Source organism: Battus philenor, unplaced genomic scaffold, assembly GCF_028537555.1.
Source record: "Battus philenor isolate CCGP_79_NKW_IND1 unplaced genomic scaffold, ilBatPhil1.0.hap1 SCAF_12, whole genome shotgun sequence".
Taxonomy (NCBI): domain Eukaryota; kingdom Metazoa; phylum Arthropoda; class Insecta; order Lepidoptera; family Papilionidae; genus Battus; species Battus philenor.
Genome location: NW_027181674.1, coordinates 1,759,751 through 1,784,468, shown reverse-complemented (window position 1 = coordinate 1,784,468; position 24,718 = coordinate 1,759,751). Strand labels below are relative to the sequence as shown.

Below are 24,718 nucleotides of genomic sequence, written 5' to 3'. Positions count from 1 at the left end.
ACTTATTACAAGTAAAATATATTTGTATTAAACCTCTTTGTACATGTTTATAAATAATGCTGCATATATTTAATTTTATATAATTAAAAATTATTTTATGTAAGAATTGAACTATCGAATATAAACATATTATATACGCTCACATATTTCAATCGTATTTGAACATAATTTATTAATATAGTAAATTTTAATAAATAATTTTATTCGAAAAACTAGTATAGCCAGTTTTATGCGACTGCAACTCAGAGAAATTCTCTAAGCGGAGAAATTTTCTCTTAAATACAATTTAAATTAAACTATAATTATCATTAAAATATACATTTTTAATATTGTTAAAATAAGTCGCATTAAAATTTTAAAATTCCATAGTATAATTGAATATATCGATTTTTTAAAACCAATGTAAAATTAAATCGATTTGATTTGTTTATCATTTCTAAATTCAAACAAATTGCTAACGTCTTTGTTAAAATAATACGGGTCATTAATATGACAGTTGACAATGTGACCATTTTCAAGTGCACCTTAATTTGCTTTATATCGCTTTGTGATCGTGACATACTGAAATTGGTCGGGTTCAATGATTCAACAAGTAACATCGGAGTCCTACTGCGTCAGTTTACTCGTGAACTCAGCTTGTATATTACGTGTTTCTCTTATATTATTTTACAAGAATTCGAACGTAAAATCGTATGTAAAAAATTACAAATGATAGTATAGAAGTTTTTAATATATTGCAAATTGTTTACAGACGTTATTTCTTTGCTAACTGTGATGTGTTTTTAGTGTAAAAATGTAAAACACTTACGATTTGTGAACTGAACTTGAATCTTTCTCGCAGTAATTGATCCAATTTGCGAGCTAAACGAATTACCAGTAATATTTCATAAAGTGAGTATTGATTATTATTATTTAATACAAAAACATATTTAAAAGTTATAATGTAAATTTTGTGCAGGTTTCCATTAAATATTTCAAAATAAATTAATAATAAATTGGACAAAGAAGTCAAACAAAAATTGTGCAAATTTATAATATACGTATATATATCACATGGGATAAAAGAGAGTTAGTTAAACGCAAATATATAACCTTGAATGGAATGAGTAAGCTTGTTTATAATTGAGAAAGCTCTATAGGATTCTTATTTTGAAATATACAAGTTTTAATTTCATATCTTTATGCGTCTAATTCGTTCCTTTTCGATTTTATTTTAAATTTATGATTTAAAATTCACTTTAATCTTCAATAATCTTTGTTTTTTAAAACTTTTATTAACATAGTGTTTAAAAATGTTTGATGAAATAAAACGTTAATAAAGAGATGGTGTTATTAGGTCATAAATAACCATTAAATAGTTTTTAATTAAGCTTTTTTTAATAAAAATTAATTTGTTTTTAATTACGTAATTAAAGTAATGTTAAAGAAGTTCATAAAAGTTATAGATAAAGTACACGGCATTTGTATTGATACGTATAAAATATTATATCTTGAATAAACATTATACATATCTGGTCAACTAACCATGGAGAGGGCTTTATTCGGGATTTTTCTATGACATTGAATCATGAATAAGGAGATACGTATACGAATGTAATTGACATGGTCCAGGTTGGCAATTTGAAGTGGCTGTGGGCAGCCTAGATAGCGCGTAGAACGCTATGTGGCCACTTGGACCTTAAAGTCCTGGAGAGGAGACGCAAACGAAGACGGGATAGCATCACGTCATCGTCAGCGGTCCAAAAAGGGGAATTCCACAGAACTTTTTTTTCTTGTTAAATACAGGCGAAACACGAATAAATATACACACTTTTTTATTTATATGGCCCCCGCTATTGGGGACCTCTCCTTCCACCCCCTATTTAATTGGGAACAGGGTTTTGTATTTCTTAATAAATTTTTCACTTGAATTTTTATTTTCGTTCTCGTCTTCCATAGTACACAATATCTTTTTTTCCTCCTTCTATCATTCTACAATTCCTTTCTCCATCTTCCTTTCTCAATCATTCCATTCCTTTCGTACATCCTCAAACACTTCAATTATCCATTACTACCACAGTTTTAATTGGTTGAATTATTTACTCGTGTACATCAAATTTATCACGGATTTATTTAACAATTTTTTTTAATATTAATGAATCTATTTTAATAACTTTACTATTTCGGATTCCGTGTTGTTACTACCTCAAGACCTGTCTCTAGGAAGAATCTCATTGTCTTATTGGAAATATGAGGTGGGGGCTATGTCTTACGGCTGCAATGGTGATGATGATCTAAAGGGACTAGGACCTCCTGATGTTTGCTCTCTACTTTTCTAATCACCGTTAGTCGTTCGAGATTGTGTCTGACCGTCTGTCCTTTATATGTGGTGAAAAAACATAAATATTCAGTACAGATAAATAAAAAAATATTTGTTTTGATTTTAATACTGCGTATAATTGATTCGTGGATGTGAAATGCAATATCTTCCCCCAGCACCACATATATTCTTTTTATACATTTTTTTGTATAAGAGCGAACTTAATCTCGAATGCATTTTCTGCCAGTTGCAGAGATAAATTAGGTGAAACTAGTTAATATTATAAAACACGAAACATGAAATAAAAAGGTAAAATCAAATTGAGAAGGAAAATAATCACATAAAACATATTATTAATACACTTATGATTACTACATAATATAATTATATATGAATATACCATAATATATATTTATATATATACATATATTATTTATATAAATGTAATAAATAATAAAATACAGCTATCGTGATGATTTTACCATCTCGATCGGCCTTCTTTAAGGTCCTGACTCTAAGGTTTCTGACACGTATCAGAATACAGTACCATAATAATTAGGCGGTACTTTAGCTCTGAACAGCTGCTCAATTTTTACACTGCCCAAGTTCGATCCCGCATGGAGTACTGCAGTCACCTCTTGGACGGTGCAGCTAAATATCATCTGGAAACTTTGGACTCAGTTGGCCGAAGAGCCCGTAGGTTAATTAACAATGAAAAGCTCTCAAATAGCAGACTACACATCCTTGAGCATCGTCGTCGAGTTGCCAGCTTATCGGTTTTTTATAGGATACACTTTGGAGAGTGCTCAAGGCTCTTTTCTGATAACTGATTGAGCCATCTCCATACCTTAATCTGACTACTAGGCGCAGGCAAAAGTTTCATCCATACGTTGTTGACATACCCAAAAGTCGAACTAAACGGTTTGACAGCTCGTTTTTTGTGAGAGTCGCCAAGATTTGGAATGAACTACCTGGGTCTATTTTGCCTGACCAGTTGAACTCTAAAGCCTTTTAGAGTAGAGTGAACAGGTTCCTTTTGGACGGGCGTGTACTACCTTCGTCTCTATGTACACTTTCCATCAGGTGAGATGGAAGACAATTGCCTATTCCATTACAATTATAAAAAATTGAGATAATTAAAGAATTGATCAGTTTAATTCTGGTATTGTTCATATTGTTGCGACATTTGCATATTTTTTGCAATCCCCATATTTTAACACCAAAAATAATTATGTAAATTCAAATTGAATTATTCGATTTTTGATTTCTATGAAGTTATATATTTTTTTATTTTGTAACCACCAGTCAACCAGTATCATCACGTAACCAATTATGAATTTAAAATCAAAAATTATTAAAAAGTTTTTTTGTAAATAGAACCTCTTTTACCTTTACAAATCATATGCACGCAGTACAAGTGCGTTCCTTGGACTATAAACAAATACGTATTACGTATGGCATTTCTCATGTCACTTGTTTCTAAGTATAAGCAACTTTAACTCCTTTAATTCAGTGTTGCCCCATCTTAAAATTTTTCTGCCTCCCTATAACATGTATAATTTTATATTAAAACTCGTGGTAAGTCCATTTTCCAATTGCCGCCCTTAACGATCTAATTACAAAAAACTAAAGATAAAACTGTAGAAAATGTATATATAAATAATCTAAGTAAAAATGTAATACATTGTAACAATAAAATTGAGTTAGACTGTAGTGACTAAGGATAGGATGGAAGGTGACGAATAAAAGGAATAGAGATAAATGAAAAATGTAATAGAGCAAATGTTAAAGAGAGAAAGAAGAAACTGTAAAATAAAAAGAAAACTAAAAAAAATTATTGCCCCTACAAAACCCTGTTCCCAACAAAATAGAGTGTGGAACGACAGGTCCCCAATAACCGAGGCCAACAAAAAAAAACAATCCAGCCCCACTTTGGGAAGCACTGCCTTATTTCAACGTAGCTATAAAATAATAATGATTACAGTGTATTAATATAAACCCATTGAGCACTTGTAGCCCAGCGGTGCAGGATTGAAACTTGCGATCGTATGTCGCTGGTTCAATTCCTAGAATACGATCTTATATAGTTCACACTTTGAGCATTAATTATATAGGATTACCACTGCTCAGAAATAAGTTTCTTGAGCATAGCAGCTTTCTCTGCGTACCATAATACCACACTGCAATTGCCAAATATGTTAATTCTCCCCAAAGATATCTTAAGGGAAGATCTATGCCCTGTAGTGGACATCTACGCGGGGAACGCCGGTCTTGATCAATGAAGCGATATTGTCCACACTAATCTGTTTACTCTACCAGCATTCGGAATCGAACCGAAGTCTTTCGAGTGAGAGACAGCGTGAGACAGCACGAAATACAACGACTGACAAAACGTCACATAGGTAGTGTGGGACAGAGATAGTACTCTACGAAGCCGAATTTACCCGATTGTCTCTTACCAAAGTTCAATGAGCAATATTTATCGCCGGGTACTAATGTTTCGAAAACCGTTAAAACTGGGAGAAGAAGTACCTGAAGAAACTCCAGGAAAGCATACATCTATTATGATCGAGGGTTGAAGTCACAACGAGAAATATTTACCAGAAAAGCCATATCGAACTTCGTGGTGGACTCTGGATTGTCACTTATTAAAATTCCACCACGAATTGGGACACGAGATATTTCAAAACCAGAAACTTTTGTAACTCTCCAAAAAAATGGCGGAAATAAATCATTCGAAAATAAATGGCGGCAGTTCCAATGTGTAACTAGAAGGCTGTACTTCTATGTTTAAAATATTTTATTATTTATATTTACTTTTAAATTATTTATCGTTCATAAACCTCATTTATCATACGTAACAAAAGGTTACAATCAGCAGACTGATATATCAGAACGAAATGAGAAACCAAATATTCTTTCGTTACGATTATGTACTATGAAACAAGTTATAACTTAAGATTGAAGTTATTCAAACGTAGAGGTCATCCATAATGCGTTACGAAATCTATGCAAATAACTTAAGCCGATGCTTCTTGATATGTAAATCATTGTAGTGTTACCTCGATATTAAATATCGTTAATTTTGTTTGCACACCGAAGGCCTCGGATTCTATTCCCAGGTTGCAATCTCTGACTCTGTGTTTGGCACTAATCGGTGTAACATAACTCCTGAAGATACCCCGTGGAGGGGGGAAACACGTGTTGAGTGATTTGGCGGTGGCGGTTGTGTGATTCGCATTATTTGCCGCATACGCATTTATCAGCGGGCTGGCGGGCGGTGCATTTTATTGCACGATTACCACTGCATGTGCGGAAGTGGCTAAATATTTGTCCCTTTCTTACTTAGGATGGACTTTCGCAAAATAACGCCTGAATACATTAGATATTAAAGTTCCTTCTATTGCTTCTTCCAGTGCTAACTCTTTCTGAAGCGATACCAATGTGTGCCAACTTGAGTAGGAATGTTAAATGCATATTACTTATTGCCCAAGTGAGATGCTAAGTGATCTAAGAGCTATAGCTTTCGAATCAGGTAATATTGCATATTGAAAGCCAAAGCCAAAAAGCTGAGATACATAAACTAGGTTTAAACTAGGGGCCTTCCCCTACCCTTCAGCTACCAATAAGGCAACAGTGCATATCCCGAACGAAAAAAAAGTTTAACAAATGTCATGTTCATTTGCTGCGAGGTATTTTAATTGAACTGACTTGATTATGTTCCAGTAATTGCGTTTGATAAGATAATTGTTTTCAATTAGGAGGACATGCTTTTGATTGACTATGCTGTATATTTGTGAGGAAAAACAACAAGGAGTCGTTGATTTAAATTTAGAATATTAAATTCGAACAATCTAGAAAAAATTCCCGTGTATGCGCCAAGGTGACGGTTCGCGTCCGAACTAGAGGGCTCCTTGGACATATTCGGGTTGATATGGACTTCTATCAATGGTAGTCCAGAACATGGAAACCGGTGCCTCAACTGATTCTTCATGTACTTAAACTCAAAATATGTTGTTAATATTTTTTCAAATAAACATATGCAAACACGATAATACACGATACGAAATTCCACTAGCAGGGGCAGTTATGGTTCTTATATGTATAAACTTGGTAGGAATCATTTTATTTTTGTAATTGAATTTAATAAAATGGCGAGCAGTAGACAAGAGAAACACAGTTTATACAGTCCACACGCTCGTCAACAGACGAAAAATGTTAGTGAGCGTGTGGATAAATAGATTAAATAAATTTTGTTTGATAGTGCTGATAATTTAAATATAATTTTACAAAACTAGATAGTAGTAAAATAATACGTAACAATAGACTGATATCAAACGAACAAGCCAAAACTGCATCGCGAGACAAACTGTCGATATAAAAAGTATCAAAAACAAATAGAAATATAAATAGGTTTTATATGACCCAGACAGTCGCCAATTCATATTTTTATTTTATATCCCTTCACTCAAAAATTTATAATATTCACACTTCACTTTCAAGAACCAATTATTTGGATAAGCCCGGGGCCTTCATTTTTATATCTCGTAAAAAATCCTACATAGGGTACTTTTTTGTTACGGGTTCATTGTAAGGATGGAACGCCACTACCTGTTAAAAAGCGCGTTCTTTGACGCCTTTTGTCCAACTATGGGAAAGCCGTACAGTACCGTATTTTATGGCGATGGCTTATTGCCGCAACTTCTTAGGGCAGATTAGTCCTACATTTGTTATCTCTGGCGTCACCGCGAGCCCAAAAGTTCACGGAACCTTCCGCTCCGTGAACTCAGGTCCGATGAGGCTGTAAAAGCCTACGGGGTAACAATATCAACCGAAACCAAGCATCGCGAGCCCAGGACATAGGTGCAGAGGATTACCGAGAGTCCGTCATCAAAACCTTCTTCTGATAGTTAGGAGAATACAACCTCCGAAGTTTCAAAGCAAATCTTTTCGTTTCAGATCAAAACAGAACTTAAGAGTAATATATTTACGCATGCAGTATGTGTCTAATATACGCTTATATAAAAAAAAATCCAGAAGATATCACAGACGTTCTATTCTTTACTTTTAAATCTAAAATTAAAAAGACATTAAATAAATGTTATTAAACCATCCAATAGTTTTTAGTTGTTTTTTAAATATTTAATGGAATCAGGTGTTACCTTGCGGAAGTCCATCCTAAGTGAGAAAAGGACCAATATTTAGCCACTTCCACACAGAGTGCTGTGTTTGGCACTAATCGGTGTAACATAACTTCTGAAGATGCCCCGTGGAGGGGTGAAACACGTGTCGAGTGTGTAATTCGCATTGTTTGCCGCATGCGCATTTATCAGCGGGCTGGCGGGCGGTGCACTTTGTTGCACGACTACCACTGCATGTGCGGAAGTGGCTACATATTGGTCCTTTTCTTATTTAGTTTTTAGTTGATCGAAGTAAAAATTGGTTTGTTGACTCATTTACATGGTTGATATTATTTATACCTCAAAAATTGTTAAATTTCATTTTAAACAGATCTCCTGTTGAATTTCTGGCCGACTCTTAGCAGATCATGTACCGTGCCAATGGTAGCTTATTACTTACAATCTTGAAATAATTGACGATAATTTTTTTGGAATTAGAATCAACTTGTTTAATCAACTTTAAAAAACTCTTACTACAGACATGTTCTCGTTTTTTATATACATAATTTAAATTCGAGAGAAAGATTGCAATGCCCTTGTTACCAAGGTTGGTGTGATTAATTCATTTTTGTTCTTAAATTTTATGTAATCGCCCTACAAATAAACCTAAATAATAAAAGGTGTTATTAAAGAAGAAGGAGCAAAAGCAGAAAAGAGAACATAAAGCCATGTGTTTGACTACGCAGGTTGGCGTGAAACCGGATCCACTTATTATCCACTTCCAATAAACCTGAAAAACATCAAATTTTTTGGATTAGCTGGCTATTATAAGAGATTTATAGAAGACGAGTGAACTTAGTCAACTTTTCAGAAAACTTTTAAAGAAAGATACCTTTCATTTGGATAAGTTTGCTCCATCTTTCCTCCATTATGTTTTTGGGACAGGGATGTAAATCTTTCTATTTTCAACCTCTCTCTTTCATCATTTACAATGTCTCTCTTCTTTCTCTCATCCTTTACAATGTCTCTGTTTTCTCTCTCTCTCTCATCCTTTACAATGTCTCTGTATTCTCTCTCTCTCATCCTTTGCAATGTCTCTGTTTTCTCTCTCTCTCATCCTTTACAATGTCTCTGTTTTCTCTCTCGTCCTTTACAATGTCTCTGTATTCTCTCTCTCTCATCCTTTGCAATATCTCTGTTTTCTCTCTCTCTCATCCTTTACAAAGTATCTGTTTTCTCTCTCTCTCATCCTTTACAATATCTCTCTTGTTTCCTTCTTTGATCGTTCATATTTTTTATCGTTCTCACAGCATTCATTTGCATTACAAAAAATATTATACGACAAGATTAAATATCATTATACTATAGCGGAGAATGAAGGCCGACAACTGCTTTTATATTTCACCGAATAACGAGACGAAATTACAGATTACGAATTATTCTCTATTGTGTATATATGTTTTTGTTAAGGCGAATTTATTTTTAATTTATTTTAATATGCTAGTTATCTTGAGGGGTACGAGCTGTTCCTTGATTTCTTCTCCACCGCACAAAAAAAAACGAATGTAAAAAGGTCCATTGTGTTCTTCGTAGAAATAAATATAAAAGAAACGTGGTCAATAGGGGAACACTCTTACATAAAAGAAGTTATTGACGATAAGGGAGTAACAATAGATGTCTGTTATATCTGTTTAGTGTTTTGTATTTCAGGTAGGTACTTACTTTTGAATTGTCAAATATTTTAATTTATATTAAGCTACCAACAGCCCGGAATGCAGATCTGTTAAGAAGTGGCGGTTAAATTTAAAAGTCACTGTTTTTAAATGAAATTTAATTATGTATAATGTGTACATTATAATATTAAACAAGTATATGTGTCAATTGACCAAGTTCCATACATTTCGATCAACTAAAAACACTCGAATAGATTTATTTTATAGTAATATTTTAATTTTAGATTTTAAACTAAGGTATGTTAGAGAACTTTATTATATATATATGTACATTCAGACCCATGAAATATTTGTTGACTTCGTAAATTCGAAATTTAGGAGATAGAAGTTTATTAATATTTTTTTTTATTTTCATATATCTGTCATTATATATGTGTGAATTTATGAAAAAATTTTATATTTATTTATAAGAAATTATTTCTCTATTGACGTTACGAAAAAAGAACTGCGGAATTTATATCTTTAAAGGTGTTAAAGCTATTGGTATTCTATCTATTCCACTTGTATTTAAATTAAGATACACACATACTCAAATATATATATATATATATATATATATATGTGTTTGTGTGTGTGTGTGTTTGACTCTGTTAAAGGTTTGTGGTACTTACACACATACATACATATAGAACACCTTTTTAACTTTTCACACTACAAAACACTACATTAATATGTTAGAATACCACAGAGCCAGGATATAAACTGACAGACAATCTAAGGCTTTCAAACTCTAGGTAACAATGCCAGCTTTTAGGGAATCTCAAGCTTATAAGTTATAAATTCCGCACAGTTCTTTTTTTGTAAAATATATAAGTAATTTCGGTGGTACAGCTTTAATAAAATGACGCATTATTTATAAAACAACTAGCTGATTCCGCAAACGTTATTTTGCAAAAAAATATAAAGTTTTTAATTAACAAATGTAAGATAAGGGTTGATCGTAGAGGGGTGAAAATTTAGGTTTGTATGTATTTTTGTATGCTGTATCATAATAAAATAAAAACAAAAAATTTCGTTAAAAAAAAATTAAGTGTGAACAACCTTTATCACTTAGGGGTATAGAAAATAGATAGTAGCCGATTCTCAGACATACTGAATACGCATGTATAATTTGGTAAAAATCGGTCAAGCCGTTTCGGATTAGTTCAAGTTCGAACACCGTGACACGAGAATTTTATATATTAGATATGTTTACTATTTATGTTTATTCATAAATAAGCCGTTTATATCTGGCACAGTACTGCTTACCAAACATTTTAACTGGTTTATGCCTCTGATTTTTAACGAAAAGATTATAGTAATATTTTTCGTAATAAGCTTCAAAGTTGTGTGAACTGATTCTGTGATTACACAATTTAAATCATATGGTATTAACAATAAAGTTTATTTTTGCTTGAGAGGCGATTCGATTAAACTTCTGCAAGAGGTGAAGGAACTGTGCAAGTTTTGCATGACACGAATGCCGCGGCCTTGACTTAGTTTTCCATATTTTAAGTACCTTTAAAGTCAATGGTTCTCAAACTTGTGCGACCCAATTTAATAATCTAAACTGGTATATATAATTTTTCATTATAATTAGATCAAAAATGTATATAAATTTCTTCCTGAAAAAATCTTTCAAGTACCAACATTAGTTGGACCGACAATATTATCAAGGTCGGAAGTCCTTGGATGCAGTCAAAGTGACAATACCATCGCCTCGCTGATGGACAGCCAAGATAGTCACGGGACCTTTCTAGAGTACTGCTGAATGGTTATATAAATAAGTACAAAGAGAAACAAAAAGAATGAATATAACAAAAAAATATACAGGAACGAACTGTGATATAGTGTTAAGAAAATAAAAATTAAGAAGTAAATAAACACAATTTAAAATATATAAATTATATAATAAAGCAAAAGAAATGAAAATGAACCGAATAAACAAAATGCTACTTGTAGTGTAGTACTATGTCTACTATGTATGTAGCACTTGTAGTGTTGTAGTTATTTGTTGAGGGAAGGCGGCGTAAATGAAGCGAATGTATGAAAGGAATGCAATGAATGAAATGGAATGAAAGATTGTGAAGAACGAAAGAGGAATTAATTAGATAGAACATTAAGATAGAAAAAGAGCATAAATAACTGTCTACTCAGGATTGGGGTAGTACAAGAGGTCCCCAGTAGAGGGGCTGTATTATTTCTGAAGATGTTAATGCTGTTAGCCCTAAGGCTTTTACAGCTTCATCGGTACTGAGTTCACGGAGCGGAAGGGTCCGTGAAGTAGATTGCGGGGGCTATATAAAGATAAAGCAGTCAAAGAAAGACCTGTCATCGTGGCGATTTTGGGGGATATCTATGCCTTGGTGTAGGCGTCTAGCGCTGATGACGGTGAAGACGGTAAGGCACCTTCTTGAAAGTTCTGGAAGAACTGGGGAAATTCCTTGTTTATTGGGTGATTTTTTAGGTGTAAAAAAGCTTTAAAGGAGTAAATATGTATATATATGTATATATATATATATATATATATAATATTTATATATATATATATATATATATATATATATATATATATATATATATATATATATATATATATATATTAGTGTGTATTTATATATGTCGCACAAAAAACAACAATTGACAAAACGTCACAAAGATAGTGTGGGACAGAGATAGTGGTCTACAAAGCCGAAATAAGCCGATTGTCTCTTTCCAAAGGTCGATTGTACAATATTTATCGCCGAGTATTGTACAATTCTGTATAACTTTTTAAAAAAGAAGTCTTTCGTTAACTCATATACATGATTTATATTATAATGTACACACGAAGGATTGGTAAATATCATTTGAAAATAGCATTTCTTTCTGGCCAGCTCTCCTTAGCTTTTATGATATTAATCCTTAAATGCATGGCTTATATTTATACTTTAAAAAAATATTTACCATGCAGATAAGTACACTAAAATGCAGGGAAAATAGAAAAAAATGTATATAAATTTTTAATACTTATTTTTTTAAAAACTACAAGTGTACTATAAGTATCTACATATACAACACTGTGCATTTACTTTTAAGTTTAGTACTCATTTTACGTTTAAGTAGTATTTTGCAGTTTTATATCATTATGCATTTAAGGGTTAAAACTGCTGACGATATAAAAATGTAAATTCGTACCAATAAAGATTTTCTAAATTTGAATATCAGTAGAAACAACTTGGATGCTATTAATCAATATTGATTAACAATGTTATCAGTACGACTGATAAGGTGATAAGGTCATTCATATCTAATGTATCTTCGCGCTAATTTAGAAGTTATTTCTTATTTTGATGTAACATAAGTCTCTTTCAAAGATTGCCACACTGTCATCGGTCTACCGAGTGCGGGCCTGACCACGTCTACCTGCTCCTACTAGTCTACCTATCCTGGAAATCGAATCCGTGACATATGACAGTAAATCACAGTACTCGATTGTCGCGTTACATCTGCTCATTGTTCTATTAGTATTTATTAATGCACTGTTATTAGCTAGAGAGATTTATGACTTCAGCGGGCTTCTGTACATATTTTTTTTTATGGCCCCCGCTATTGGGGGCCTCTCGTACCCCTATCTTTGGTGGGACAGGGACTTTACGGGCAATTTATTTTTTCACATAGTTATTTATTATTTCCATTCTCTCCTATCGTTCTTCACATATTCTTTCAATCTATTCTTTCATGCCACATTTATCTTTCTCTTTTACTCTGTGACCTTTCATTCTTTCCTTTCTTTTCGTTTACATTTTTATCACATTTTATATCACATTTTGAGTTACATCTGTACATATTGTGTGACCTATTGCTTTGCGTTTTAAATATTAATAGTACTTATTATTATGTTTGCGTGTGTAACATGTGGGTGCGGCGCAAAGGCAAAACACAACACGTATTCTCTGTATGAATGTAATATGGGGTGCAGATTCTGCCGTCTACCGTCGAAAAGATTATTTGAGTGAAAAGTCTTCATCGAAAGTTTGTACAAAGGTTAGGTTAAATTTTGCTTTTACTAACGAAGACCTGATGCTATAGCGAAAGTGAACTGCTTCCACTGCGATGGTGCCCCGGCGTGGCAGTTGGAGCGGCAGATCCTAGTGGACCAGATCGGACAGGACATTTCCTTGCCAGCAGTCGTGTCGTGCGGGGCTGTGGTCCCTTTCTATTATACAGTCATGTTCGCTTCGCCGGAAGAGCATCATGCTTGTAAAAGCTGACAATTCACCTAGTTTCCTTAAAATATTATTAATTTCAACAAAAAAGTTCACAGTTTTAGCGGTCACAATGTTTTTTTGTATATTTTAATTCTACCGCCATTAATAATATTGATTAATATTATTGTTTAATTTTTATAATTATTCATTTAAAATTACAGGACTTCCTGTATACTCAGTGTGGCCATAAAAATTCCAACAAATAAAAACAACATTTTTTATTGCACTTAACATTACTATTACAGTGTGTTAGTTTAATACATAATATACCATTAAAATATATATAAAGTTTATTCGAAGTGATTTCAATTGGCTGCAATATTCCTTTAATATTGAGTACAGTTATCAATCGCAGCATGCGTTCTTTGTATGAGGAAATTCTTTATTATGGATTGTTTTGGAATTCCAAATTATCATGTCGTTTCAAGCAAGTCTTTTTTAAACGGTTTTATTTAGTTCGACCCGTACGGAATTTATTTGTTTATTTATTTGGGTCAAAATTAGAAATTGAAATTTAAGCACCTTCCCGTTGTCAGATTGATCTGAAATTTGGTACACACATTTAATTTAGATGACAATACAATATAATAAAATCAATAACATTATAAATCTAAGGTAGCCGCTGATATAAAATGGCGGATTACGTAATTTTTTTCTTAATCCCCTCAATATGGGTATCAAATGAAAGGGCTACACTAGTAAAACACGATGATTATGTCAAAATTTAAAATTCAAGATGAACGCCGTTCCAATATGGCGGACTAGGTACATATTTTTCTACAACCACCTAAATATGGGTATCAAAAAATCGTTTAACTTAAAAGGTTTTTAAATGTATTTATTTCTAAAACGGACCACAAATCATAATCCAGTGGATTAAGATCAGGACTAGATGACGGCAGGTTTTCAGTTCTGATGAAGTCCAGAATGTTCGTGTTTAAGATTGGGTGGATATATATGACCCGGCACCGAGTATTGTTGGAAGGGCCATTTTTGGTTATTGAACATGATGTTGTTAAGTTGCTTAACTTGTCAATAAAGATATCTTGATACACTTGTGCTGATATTTTGGTGCTTTGTTACAAAAATATGTCCAAGTTATTTTTTCATTGTTAATACTTCACCAAACCATCACTGAACTCGGATAATGGCTATGTTGTACTATATTAACTAATTGGGATGTTTTTTAGAGCTTTCGTCATAAAAACGGTAATAAAAAAAAAATTCATCCGTGAAAAAAATTTAAGCATTACATTTTACCACTCTATTCTTTTTTAAATATTAGTTAAGAAATGACCAGTTCGTCTCTATAGGTTGCAAGTCTTAAATCATCTTTTAAAATACGTGACAAGGTTTTGCTGTGCTGTTTTCATCTCCAGAAATAAAAACTTTTGCTTTCGGACAGGATTTCTTTGAATTCTTTCCTTTGCGAAGACGGCCAGATATATTTTAAACGGTTTTATTTAGTTCGACCCGTACGGAATAATATTTGGATCAAATTAGAAATTGAAATTTAAGCACCTTCTCGTTGTCAGATTGATCTGAAATTTGGTACACATATTTAATTTAGATGACAATACAATATAATAAAATCAATAACATTATAAATCTAAGATGGCCGCCGATACAAAATGGCGGATTACGTATTTTTCCTTAACTCCCTCAATATGGGTATCAAATGAAGAGGCTACACTAGTAAAACACGATGATTATGTCAAAATTTAAAATTCAAGATGGACGCCGTTCCAATATGGCGGACTAGGTACATATTTTTCCACAACCACCACAATATGGGTATCAAAAAACCGTTTAACTTATAAGTTTTTTAAATCTATTTATTTTGTTACAGAAGACGTTTCATTGATCGTTTCACCTATCAATAGCCATGTACACAAACACTTGAGTAATACCAAGCGTATGGTGGATTTTAAAAATTCGATTTTTAAAAATTTGATTCCGTTCACTTTATCACCCCACCCGTTTTAATATCACAAAATATTTAACAATATAACAACAATATTGAAATGACTAATTCCAAATTGAAAAGTAATATTTTTTATTTTTAGTTACAACAGTATTAATGGCCAGAGTAATTTCAAAATATTTCCTGTGCATTTGTTGACGTGTAATTGAATGAGGAAAACATACAATTGTTTGAAGTCTGACGAAATATAAATAGATCGATGTTAATAAGCCTATTAAATTGTATCCTTATTGCTTCATTATCTTTAATTGTTAATAAAGCCTTATTATATTGTTGTTTCAGACCTCTATCTGTATATTTTAATACCTTTTGATTGTATTGCTTATTTGATGGTTTCTCTGCTAGCCATGGAAGGGTCATTGTCGAGATTTTTCTACGAGATCAAATCAGGAATGAGGATATTCGTATACGAATCCGTATCAGTATTGGCAAGTTGAACTGGAGACCAAGGAACAGCTAGCGCTACATAAGACGCCATAAGCTGAATAGGTGCCCTTCTCAGGGTCATCGAAAATCGATGCACTTAGACCCCTTCCAACCGTTCTTATTCCAAATCTAAAGGTGTGTCTTATGTTCAACAATAGATATCCAAATGAAATCTAATACATAAAATTCTCGTGTCACGGTGTTCGAACTTGAACTCCTCTGAAACGGCTTGAACGATTGTTACCAAATTTTATATGCGTATTTAGTAGGTCTGAGAATCGGCTACTATCTATTTTTCATACCCCTAAGTGATAAGGGTTGTTCACCCTTAAAATTTTTTTTTTATTTATTGACGAAATTTTTTATTATTTTTTATGATACAACATTCAAAAATACATACAACCCTAAATTTTCACCCCTCTACGATCAACCCTTATTTTTAAATTGAAAATTAAAAATATTTTTTTTGCAAAACAACGTTTGCGGGATCAGCTAGTAATTTTATAAAAAAAAGAAAAATCGATTCAAAAAGCTCGGATAATAATTTACCGGTACGTTTACGATCATATGACATCATTAATGTGAGATGCCGATACCGTTATCGACATCGTTGCACATCACTATTGCACTAGTAGCTGGTATGACGAAATAATAGCGTTGTGAAAATCGAAACTTTAATCTTTGCTTGTAAATCTATTACAAAATGGCTGTCTGACAGCTGATAGACTTCTTTGTTTAAAATAAACATCGTGCTCCAGTAGCATCCGTTATTATACGGATAATTTTTTTTATTATGTTTAATTGCTATTTTTATACAGTACCTGCACCTCCTGCTCTTTAAAGTTTTGGGCCCCGGATGTTAAGGGCCCAGCGGCAGACGCCGAAGCGTTGCCGCGACGCAAGTTTTTGCCCCCCCCAGATACGGCGGGGCTGCCTGGGCAAAGCCCAGGGGTGGATTCTCCAGCATCGCTGGTACCACCCTGGGGAAAATTTGTTTTTTTAACTGCGTCCATTTTTTCCTTTTAAGGGTGAGCTCCCTTCGCGCTTGTGAATGAACTCCCTTCCAGCCATTCATCTCGTCGGCACGGTCCAACCTTGGGATTAGGGTTATTTTTGAAGAGGTTTTCTTCCTCGCAGCTCCGTACAGGTACGGAGCCCCCGGTCCGAGTGCACCTGGCACATCATCGCACTGGTCACATCCTCTGTCCCATCTCTTAAAGATGGGCACGGGATGCTACCTCAAGCCTGAGCGGCTCGTCTCTGGGACTGTGCAGTCCTTGGCCGTTTCTCGGTTCTGGAAAGAACCGATGGTACGCCCCTAACCCTGCCAGTTTTGGTCCACGCCGGAACATGTCCGATACCACCCATAACTGGGTGGCGTTCCCCTATCCGCCACCCGGGGGACGCGCCCGATGGAAGGTCTGGCAACTCCACACGGGTCAATTCGCGCAAGTCTGCCTCAACGCGATCGATCCAGCGATATTTGGGTCTACCCACTGGTCTTCGACCCCTCGGTTTTTCCAGGTACGCTACCTTCACGCTCTGATCCGATCCCATTCGCTCCAAGTGACCAAGCCAGCGGATTCGTTGAGCTTTATATTCGCCAATGATATTTGGCTGTGCTACTAAAGTCTCAATTTCGACATTCTTTCGGAGCCTCCAAGATCCGTCTTTCTAGTATTTACATTATTTTACTACAGGTTTTTGTTATTTTCGATAGACAACTGGTGATACCAGAAGTCTATGGGAAGGCCTATGTCCAGCGGTGGTCGAATTGCGGCTGAAATGTCAATTATAATTCCCAAATAAAACAGTGAATGAGAGAGAATAAGTTAACCTGATTTGTAAATATCGTCATTGAATAGGACAGTGGTTTTATTGATTTCCTTCAGCCGTCGCATTCTAAACCAAGCCACGTTTCACGGAAGCGGGGCATTGTCAATGTCGCAGCTACATCGAGCGTCGCGCTTCGATTGAATCGTAATCGATGCATATCAATGCGTCGCACTACACGACACCGCCGTTATATACGCTCGGTCATAACCCTGGCCAATATCCGGTAGTCATATGACTGTTGATAGCTATTTAGGCTTCTTCTTTTTTTAAGCCTTATGACGCCCACTGCAAGGTACAGGCTTTCTCCAAAGATCGTCTCGATGTCCAATCCTGCGCTACCCGAATTCATCGACTTTCCTCGGCTCTAACTATGTCATGGGTCCACCAAGTGGCAGGCCTAACCACGCCGCGTATACCGGCTCGTGGTTGCCACTCGAGAACCTTCGGCCCCAACGACCATCGGTTGCAACAACAATGTGCTCACTGCCGATTCAGACGAGCAATTCTTTCAGTTACGTCGGTGATCTTGTTTTCTACGGATCTTCTCCTCATTTCTGAGGAAATAGAGAAACTCCGAGCATAGCCCTCTTTATCACTCTCTGGGTGACCCTCGGTCATAACCCTGGCGAATATTCGGTAGTCACATGACTGTTGATAGCTATTTAGGCTCCTTTTTTTTAAGTCTATGGACGCCCACTGCAAGGTTCAGGCTTTCTCCAAAGATCGACACGATGTCCAGTTTTGCGCTGCCCGAATCCATCGAATACCCACGGCTCCATGTTGTCGGTCCACCTAGTGGCAGTGTAACCTTCGGCCCCAACGACCATCGGTTACACGAACGATGTGCTCACTGCCACTCCAGATGAGTAATTCTTTCGGTTACGTCGGTGATCATGTTTTCTGCGGATCTTCTCCTCATTTATGAGGAAACAGAGAAACTCCGAGCATAGTCCACTTCATTACTCTCTGGGTAACCCTGGGACCTTCTTATGAGGTCTGTCGTAAGTGACCACGCATTGGATCCATATGTTATCACTAGCAATGCAAATTGGTAATAGACCTTCTTTAAACCAATTTAGTGTTTAGGCTATATTTAGAGTATTAAACGGGAATTTTCGCGCGTAAATTGTTGTTAAAAGTATCCCCACGCGTGTCCTCTTCATAGATAGAAGCGATGGTCACTATAGAACTGTAAACAGCTGTACTCAAATTCGCAAGCTCATTAGTGAAAATCCGCGCTTTATTCGCAGACTCCAGATCGTGCAGAACAGGTCAATATATAATAAAATCACACCAAGTACATTCAAACACCTTACAAAGTCACACTGCAAATCAATCGGTCTTAGCTGAATCCGGGTTGTATATCACATGAAACACCAACTCCAGATCATACTAGATGAAACGTTGCTGGAGATTCTTCTGTCATATTTCTCTTAGCTCTTTTCTTAGTGGTTGTAATGTTACTTGCTTATAGCAACCGGTCAAGTCGTGGTGAATTGAGGAGTGATAGCCCTGGCTACCAACAAAGAAGTTAAAGATAATGACACGGTCGAGGCGTCATACGATACTTGTTTTCCATTAGCGCTTGCACTTATCTACCGTGCAATTCCACAAACACTTTCACTCGCTTCTAGACTGTTGACTTTGTTTATTTATGAATAATTTATTCTTGTTTACGGCATTTTACAATTAACTATCTTTCTCCGGTTCAGAAATGTAGTATATACAAGCTGTATCATATATACAGTAATAGAGTCAGCAATGCGTCATTATATGTATGAATGGATCAATGATTAATTTATATTCATATTACTTGCATCCATTAGCTAATGGTGATATGATGACAATAAATACGAAGGCATAATGATGATCAATCAATATTATTTAATGAAAATTTTTATGGCGCGTAATTTTTTAAAGACGTTGTCATGGCATGAAAACTCATTTAACTTTTATATTTAATATTCTTTATTGTACAAGTTAGGATACATTTAATAAGTTTTACAATAATATACAAACAAGTACAATGGGCAGTCTTATCACACAAGGCAATCTCTAACAGACAACCATAGTATGGAAAAGGTACAAAATATTTACAAACCAATGAACCTAAACATATACTTAAACATACATGAACATCCATACATATGATTATGACATATTATTTAAAATTTTATGTATATGTCAAAGAAATAGAAATAATAGTTGTTCATCGCTAACACACTGTCTGTGATCACAACTAACGTCTAACATAACACAGTTACTGAGAATCTTCTCATGCTCAATGCTCCGAACTCTCCGGCTGTTTAAGCGATCTCTGATTTGTGATACAGTGTATAGGTATATATCACCATCAATATTTCATAGAATGTTCACTGTTGGATATAGGACTCTTATTTAGATTTTCAATAGGACCTTTTGAAAGCGGCTCGCATCCAGTTTCTTCTGATGACTTCAACATGGTCTTATGACAACATTAGCGTTGATGTTCACTCATCTACGTTTACCGATCCCTGGTCTCCGCTCCGGAACCTTAAAGCATCACCGGCTTACAGTTCTGGGTTATTTGGCCTGTCTACCCCTACAACCTACCAATCCAAGGATTGAGGAAGGTTACATCGCCCCGCTAGTTAACCAAGGGTAAGAAGAAGGGCAAGAACACTAGATCTTTCTTTAGAAAGAAAATTGAAACAGTAATAAAGAGAAATAAGACAATACAAGAGAGATAAATACTGTTAAGATGGAGAAAAACTGAAATTAAATTGAAAAATAATGGACACAAAATAAAACTTTAAAATATATAAAAAAATGCTAAATAAATATTATAAATAAAATTTAGAATTTTTACAGTATTCTGGAGGGAATACTAAAGAAAAGAGGCGATGTATGATTGGTAACAAGATATGGAAAGGAATGGAACAGAATGAGAATGAGAATGACAACGAACGAACGAATGAAAGATCGTAAGAAAGACAAAAGAAGAGAGTGGAAATAACAAAAGAAAAGTGTGAAAAGATTATAATGTACCTGCTTACACATGGCAAGCTAGCACGAGAGACCTACCAATCTGCTGGTCTACATATGTTCGTCTATCTTCTCATTCTTCGATTTCCTAGAGAAATCCTGAGCGAAGGTCACTCCCTGGCTAGTTTAGCATCTGTGAAAAAAAGCCAAAAGCTAGTCATCTCATTTCATCACCGTAAGTTATCATCAGCAACACATATTAGTAGACATTTTTGAAAGTACTCGACTTGACGTTGATTTATGGGACGACTATACCATAATAAAAAATTAAATGAATAAAGAAAAAAATATTGTTGTAATTGAATGACCTTCGTATATTTGAACAAAACAATTTGGTTTACTGAGATAAATGTTGCGGTGGGTGCTTTCCGGCGTTTCGCAATTGGCTAACGCGTTCAATAACATCCTGTTTTCAATAATAATTCCAAATGATTACATTGATGCTATATCTTGTATATGCATATATTCGGAACTATGATACAACGAAACATCTCGTATAATATTCCTTAATGCCTAAAGTTTACAAACATTATATATTTACCATCATTTTTGGGATCTATATTCAACAGACATTACCATCTAAATTTGTTTTAGGTCATGTTTTTGCATGTTTGTTATAAGTCTCTTAATCTTCCCTAACAATGTAAAGTTTTAAAAATTACATTTCGTGCGACCACTACCTTTATCCCTGTTCCATATTCATCATCAGATTGTTCGACACATCAATGAATGCGATTGCAAATAAAAACAAACGACTTGTAGCAATGAAATCTATCTGAAACTCATTGCCTAAAAATAAATAACATGTACCTAGCCACCTTAGAGTAAGAAGATGATGGAAGAAAGGCGAGGAAAGAAAGAAAGTGTAAAAGAGCAAAACGAAAGATATTGTGAAGGACAAAAGTAAAGAATGAAAGATATTGTGACGCGTGAAAGAGAGTGATAAATAAAGAAAAGACTGAAAAAAAAATTATTATGAAGTCCCTGATCCCAAAAAGTTAGGGGTACGAGAGGCACCAAGTAGCGGGGGCCATTAAAAAGAAAACTCATTGACAAGGTAGCAGTCGATCAACGAGCCACGGAATTGATCATGCTGGAGATATTTTCAAGAGTTTGGATTAAGAGTTAAGATATTCAAAGACAAAAGAAAGTGATCGACATGGTCCAGCAGATTTGAAGTGGTTCGAAGTTGAAGTGACAGTTATCAGGCCACTTAGCACCCAGAACATGGTACGTACCAAATCTTATTTTGGGAGCACTATGTTCTTATATAATTATAAATTGAAAGTAGAAATCAAAAAAGTTTTAATTCCAAAGCCGCTAGTACAAGTTTATACTGGCACATAACCTCGCTGTCAATGCCATATAGTAAATTTAAAAATTAATATTTAACACTATAAACGTGTTCGTATGTAATTTTAAATTACTTTGTTTCTGCTTCAAACGAATTGATGTTTAGACGCAAACATATAGAACTAACTATGTTCAATGAAATAAATATTATATTTTTTCTATAGTTTGATATATTGTTTTGATTGACATAAAGCATAGAAGAGAATTTTTTTTGCGAGTTAACACACACACACTTATATATATATATATATATATATATATATATATATATATGATTTAAAACTTGCATGTATGTCTCATTTGCTGTCAATTAATGTGTGGTCATCCTACACATGAATACCATATCCAAAAATAAATGATTCCAGAAATAATTACCAATGTAATGATAATATAGTAAAAAATAGCGTTACTACATGTTAAAAATTAATTGTGCTTTTCATGATTTGTGGGGGCTTACCCAAGCCGTGTTTACTAGTCACAACTGCCTTTGGAAGAAGAAACGTAGGTAGACTATATATATATATATACACACACACACACACACACACACACACACACATATATATATATATATATATATATATATATATATATATATATATATATATATATAATGCCTGCATAAACCGACATTTTATTCTGATACGTCTCATATCTCATGTTTCCAAATTATAATTGATATAAATTACTTATTTACATTTTCGACAAATTATATTAAAATTTATCCTCGCACCATGTAAAGATTTTTCTATAATTAAAAATTAGATGGAAGGATTGAACATAATTTCTTTACTTGGTGTTCTAAATGGAACCTTTCATATCTTCATATCTATCACCTGTGTTAGTGGACTACTAAAGATGCAAATGCTGGTACGTGGTCTTCACTCTAAAATTTTACGTCAATAAAAGCAATTTCTTCTATGCGTTTTCTACCCACTGCAAAATATAGTTGCCAATACGTTGGCTAATCGGTATTATCATTACCGATTCGACAATTATGTAAATCTGGATAATTTCACCGTAAAATACATTTGAATTAAGTAAGAAAAAGACCAATATTTAGCCACTTCCGCACATGCAGTGGAAGTCGTGCAACAAAGTGCACCGCCCGCCAGCCCGCTGATAAATTCGTATGCGGCAAACAATGCGAATCACACAAACGCCACCGCCAAATTACCGAACACGTGTTTCACCCCTCCACGGGGCATCTTCAGTAGTTATGTTACACCGATTAATGCCAAACATTGACTTTGTGGCTGGCGGGCGGTGCACTTTGTTACACGACTACCACTGCATGTGCGGAAGTGGCTAAATATTGGTCCTTTTCTTACTTAGAATGGACTTCCGCAAGGTAACGCCTGATTCCATTAAATATACATTTGAATTATCGTAATGTTTTTATTAGTGAATCGATTGTACTACACTCACACTTCAAGCGATGCTATGTCGAAACTAAATATTATGCCTACCTTCGAACGTTTCTGTGCGAGTCGTTTGTTTAATAAATTATCTATGTTAATCTAAGTTTGCGAAATTAAATAAATTAGTGTAATATGTTAACAATGCATATTTTATTTTGTTGACTTATTATACTTCAAGGTGCGCTCTTTTTTTGTTGCGGCTTTGGTTGTTGTCTGTTACTTTGTTGCGGATTTTAGATTTAAAAATCATGACCTTTTTATAGATAACGACCATATCACTGATGGCGTTCGAATTTCGAACGCTCGAGAATGATTTAATATAAAATATTGTGGTCGTTCTGGCCATATGGAATGTAAACGCTATAAAGGTATGAAGAACCACGGTCACTGGTATATCGCTTACTATAGGCGTCATAAGGTACAAGATCACCCAAAAGAGTAAGAATATGATGGAAGAAAGGCGAGGAAAGAAAGAAGGTATATAAGAGCAAAACGAAAGATATTGTGAAGGACAAAAGTAAAGAATGAAAGGTATTGTGACGCGTGAAAGAGAGTGATTAATAAAGAAAAGACTGAAAAAATTATTGAACAATAAAGTCCCTGATCCCAAAAAGTTAGGGGTACGAGAGGCCCCCAATAGCGGGGGCCATTAAAAAAACATAAATAAGCAAAAGATTGGGTTTTAGTCCAAGTTTTGCTCATTAATCGAATTAATAATGTAGAGATCCGCATTAGAACTAAGGTCAAAGATGTAGCTCGAAGAATTGCTTCTCTGAAGTACCCGAGGACGGTGCACATCGCTCGACAGCCTTTGGCACAGAAAGGTTCGAGAACCTTTCTGTGCCAAAAGGCTTTGCGATTGCAAAGTGATACGTGAATAGGTTCCCCCACCATTCGTAACCGGCTACATAATTAAAGCCATGAGAACTTTATGAAACATGTCTTTATATTCATCAGAACTTTTTAAAATTTAACATGTAAATAATTTGTTTCGTTGCTGTTCACAGATGCTGGTGGTGTTTCTACTCGCGTGCGCATGCTCGGCTAATGCCCTACGGGTGGGCGTGGGCATTGCTGACGTCACGGGACCGCCTGCAGAAATCGGCTTTGTAAGTAGCTTATATCCTATACCGTGCAAGTGTTAGTTAAACCCTTATGTATGTGTACATTGCCGTCAAAATTGATTCTATTATCTAATATATAAAATTCTCGTGTCACGGTGTTCGAACTTGAACTCCTTCTAAACGGCTTGACCGACTTTTACCAAATTTTATATGCGTATTCAGTAGATCT

The 24,718-nt window shown here is 34.6% G+C and overlaps 1 protein-coding gene across 1 annotated transcript in view; it reads left to right on the top strand.

Annotated features, from left to right (window-relative positions):
* The first annotated feature begins 652 nt into the window (after window positions 1-652).
* Window positions 653-24,718, top strand: part of CDase (neutral ceramidase) — a 49,247-nt gene continuing 25,181 nt past the window's right edge. The window contains exons 1-2 of the mRNA XM_068776250.1: window positions 653-891; window positions 24,433-24,534. Coding sequence (XP_068632351.1) covers window positions 24,433-24,534 — 102 coding nt within the window. The 5' untranslated portion in view covers window positions 653-891. The remainder of the gene's footprint in view (window positions 892-24,432; window positions 24,535-24,718) is intronic.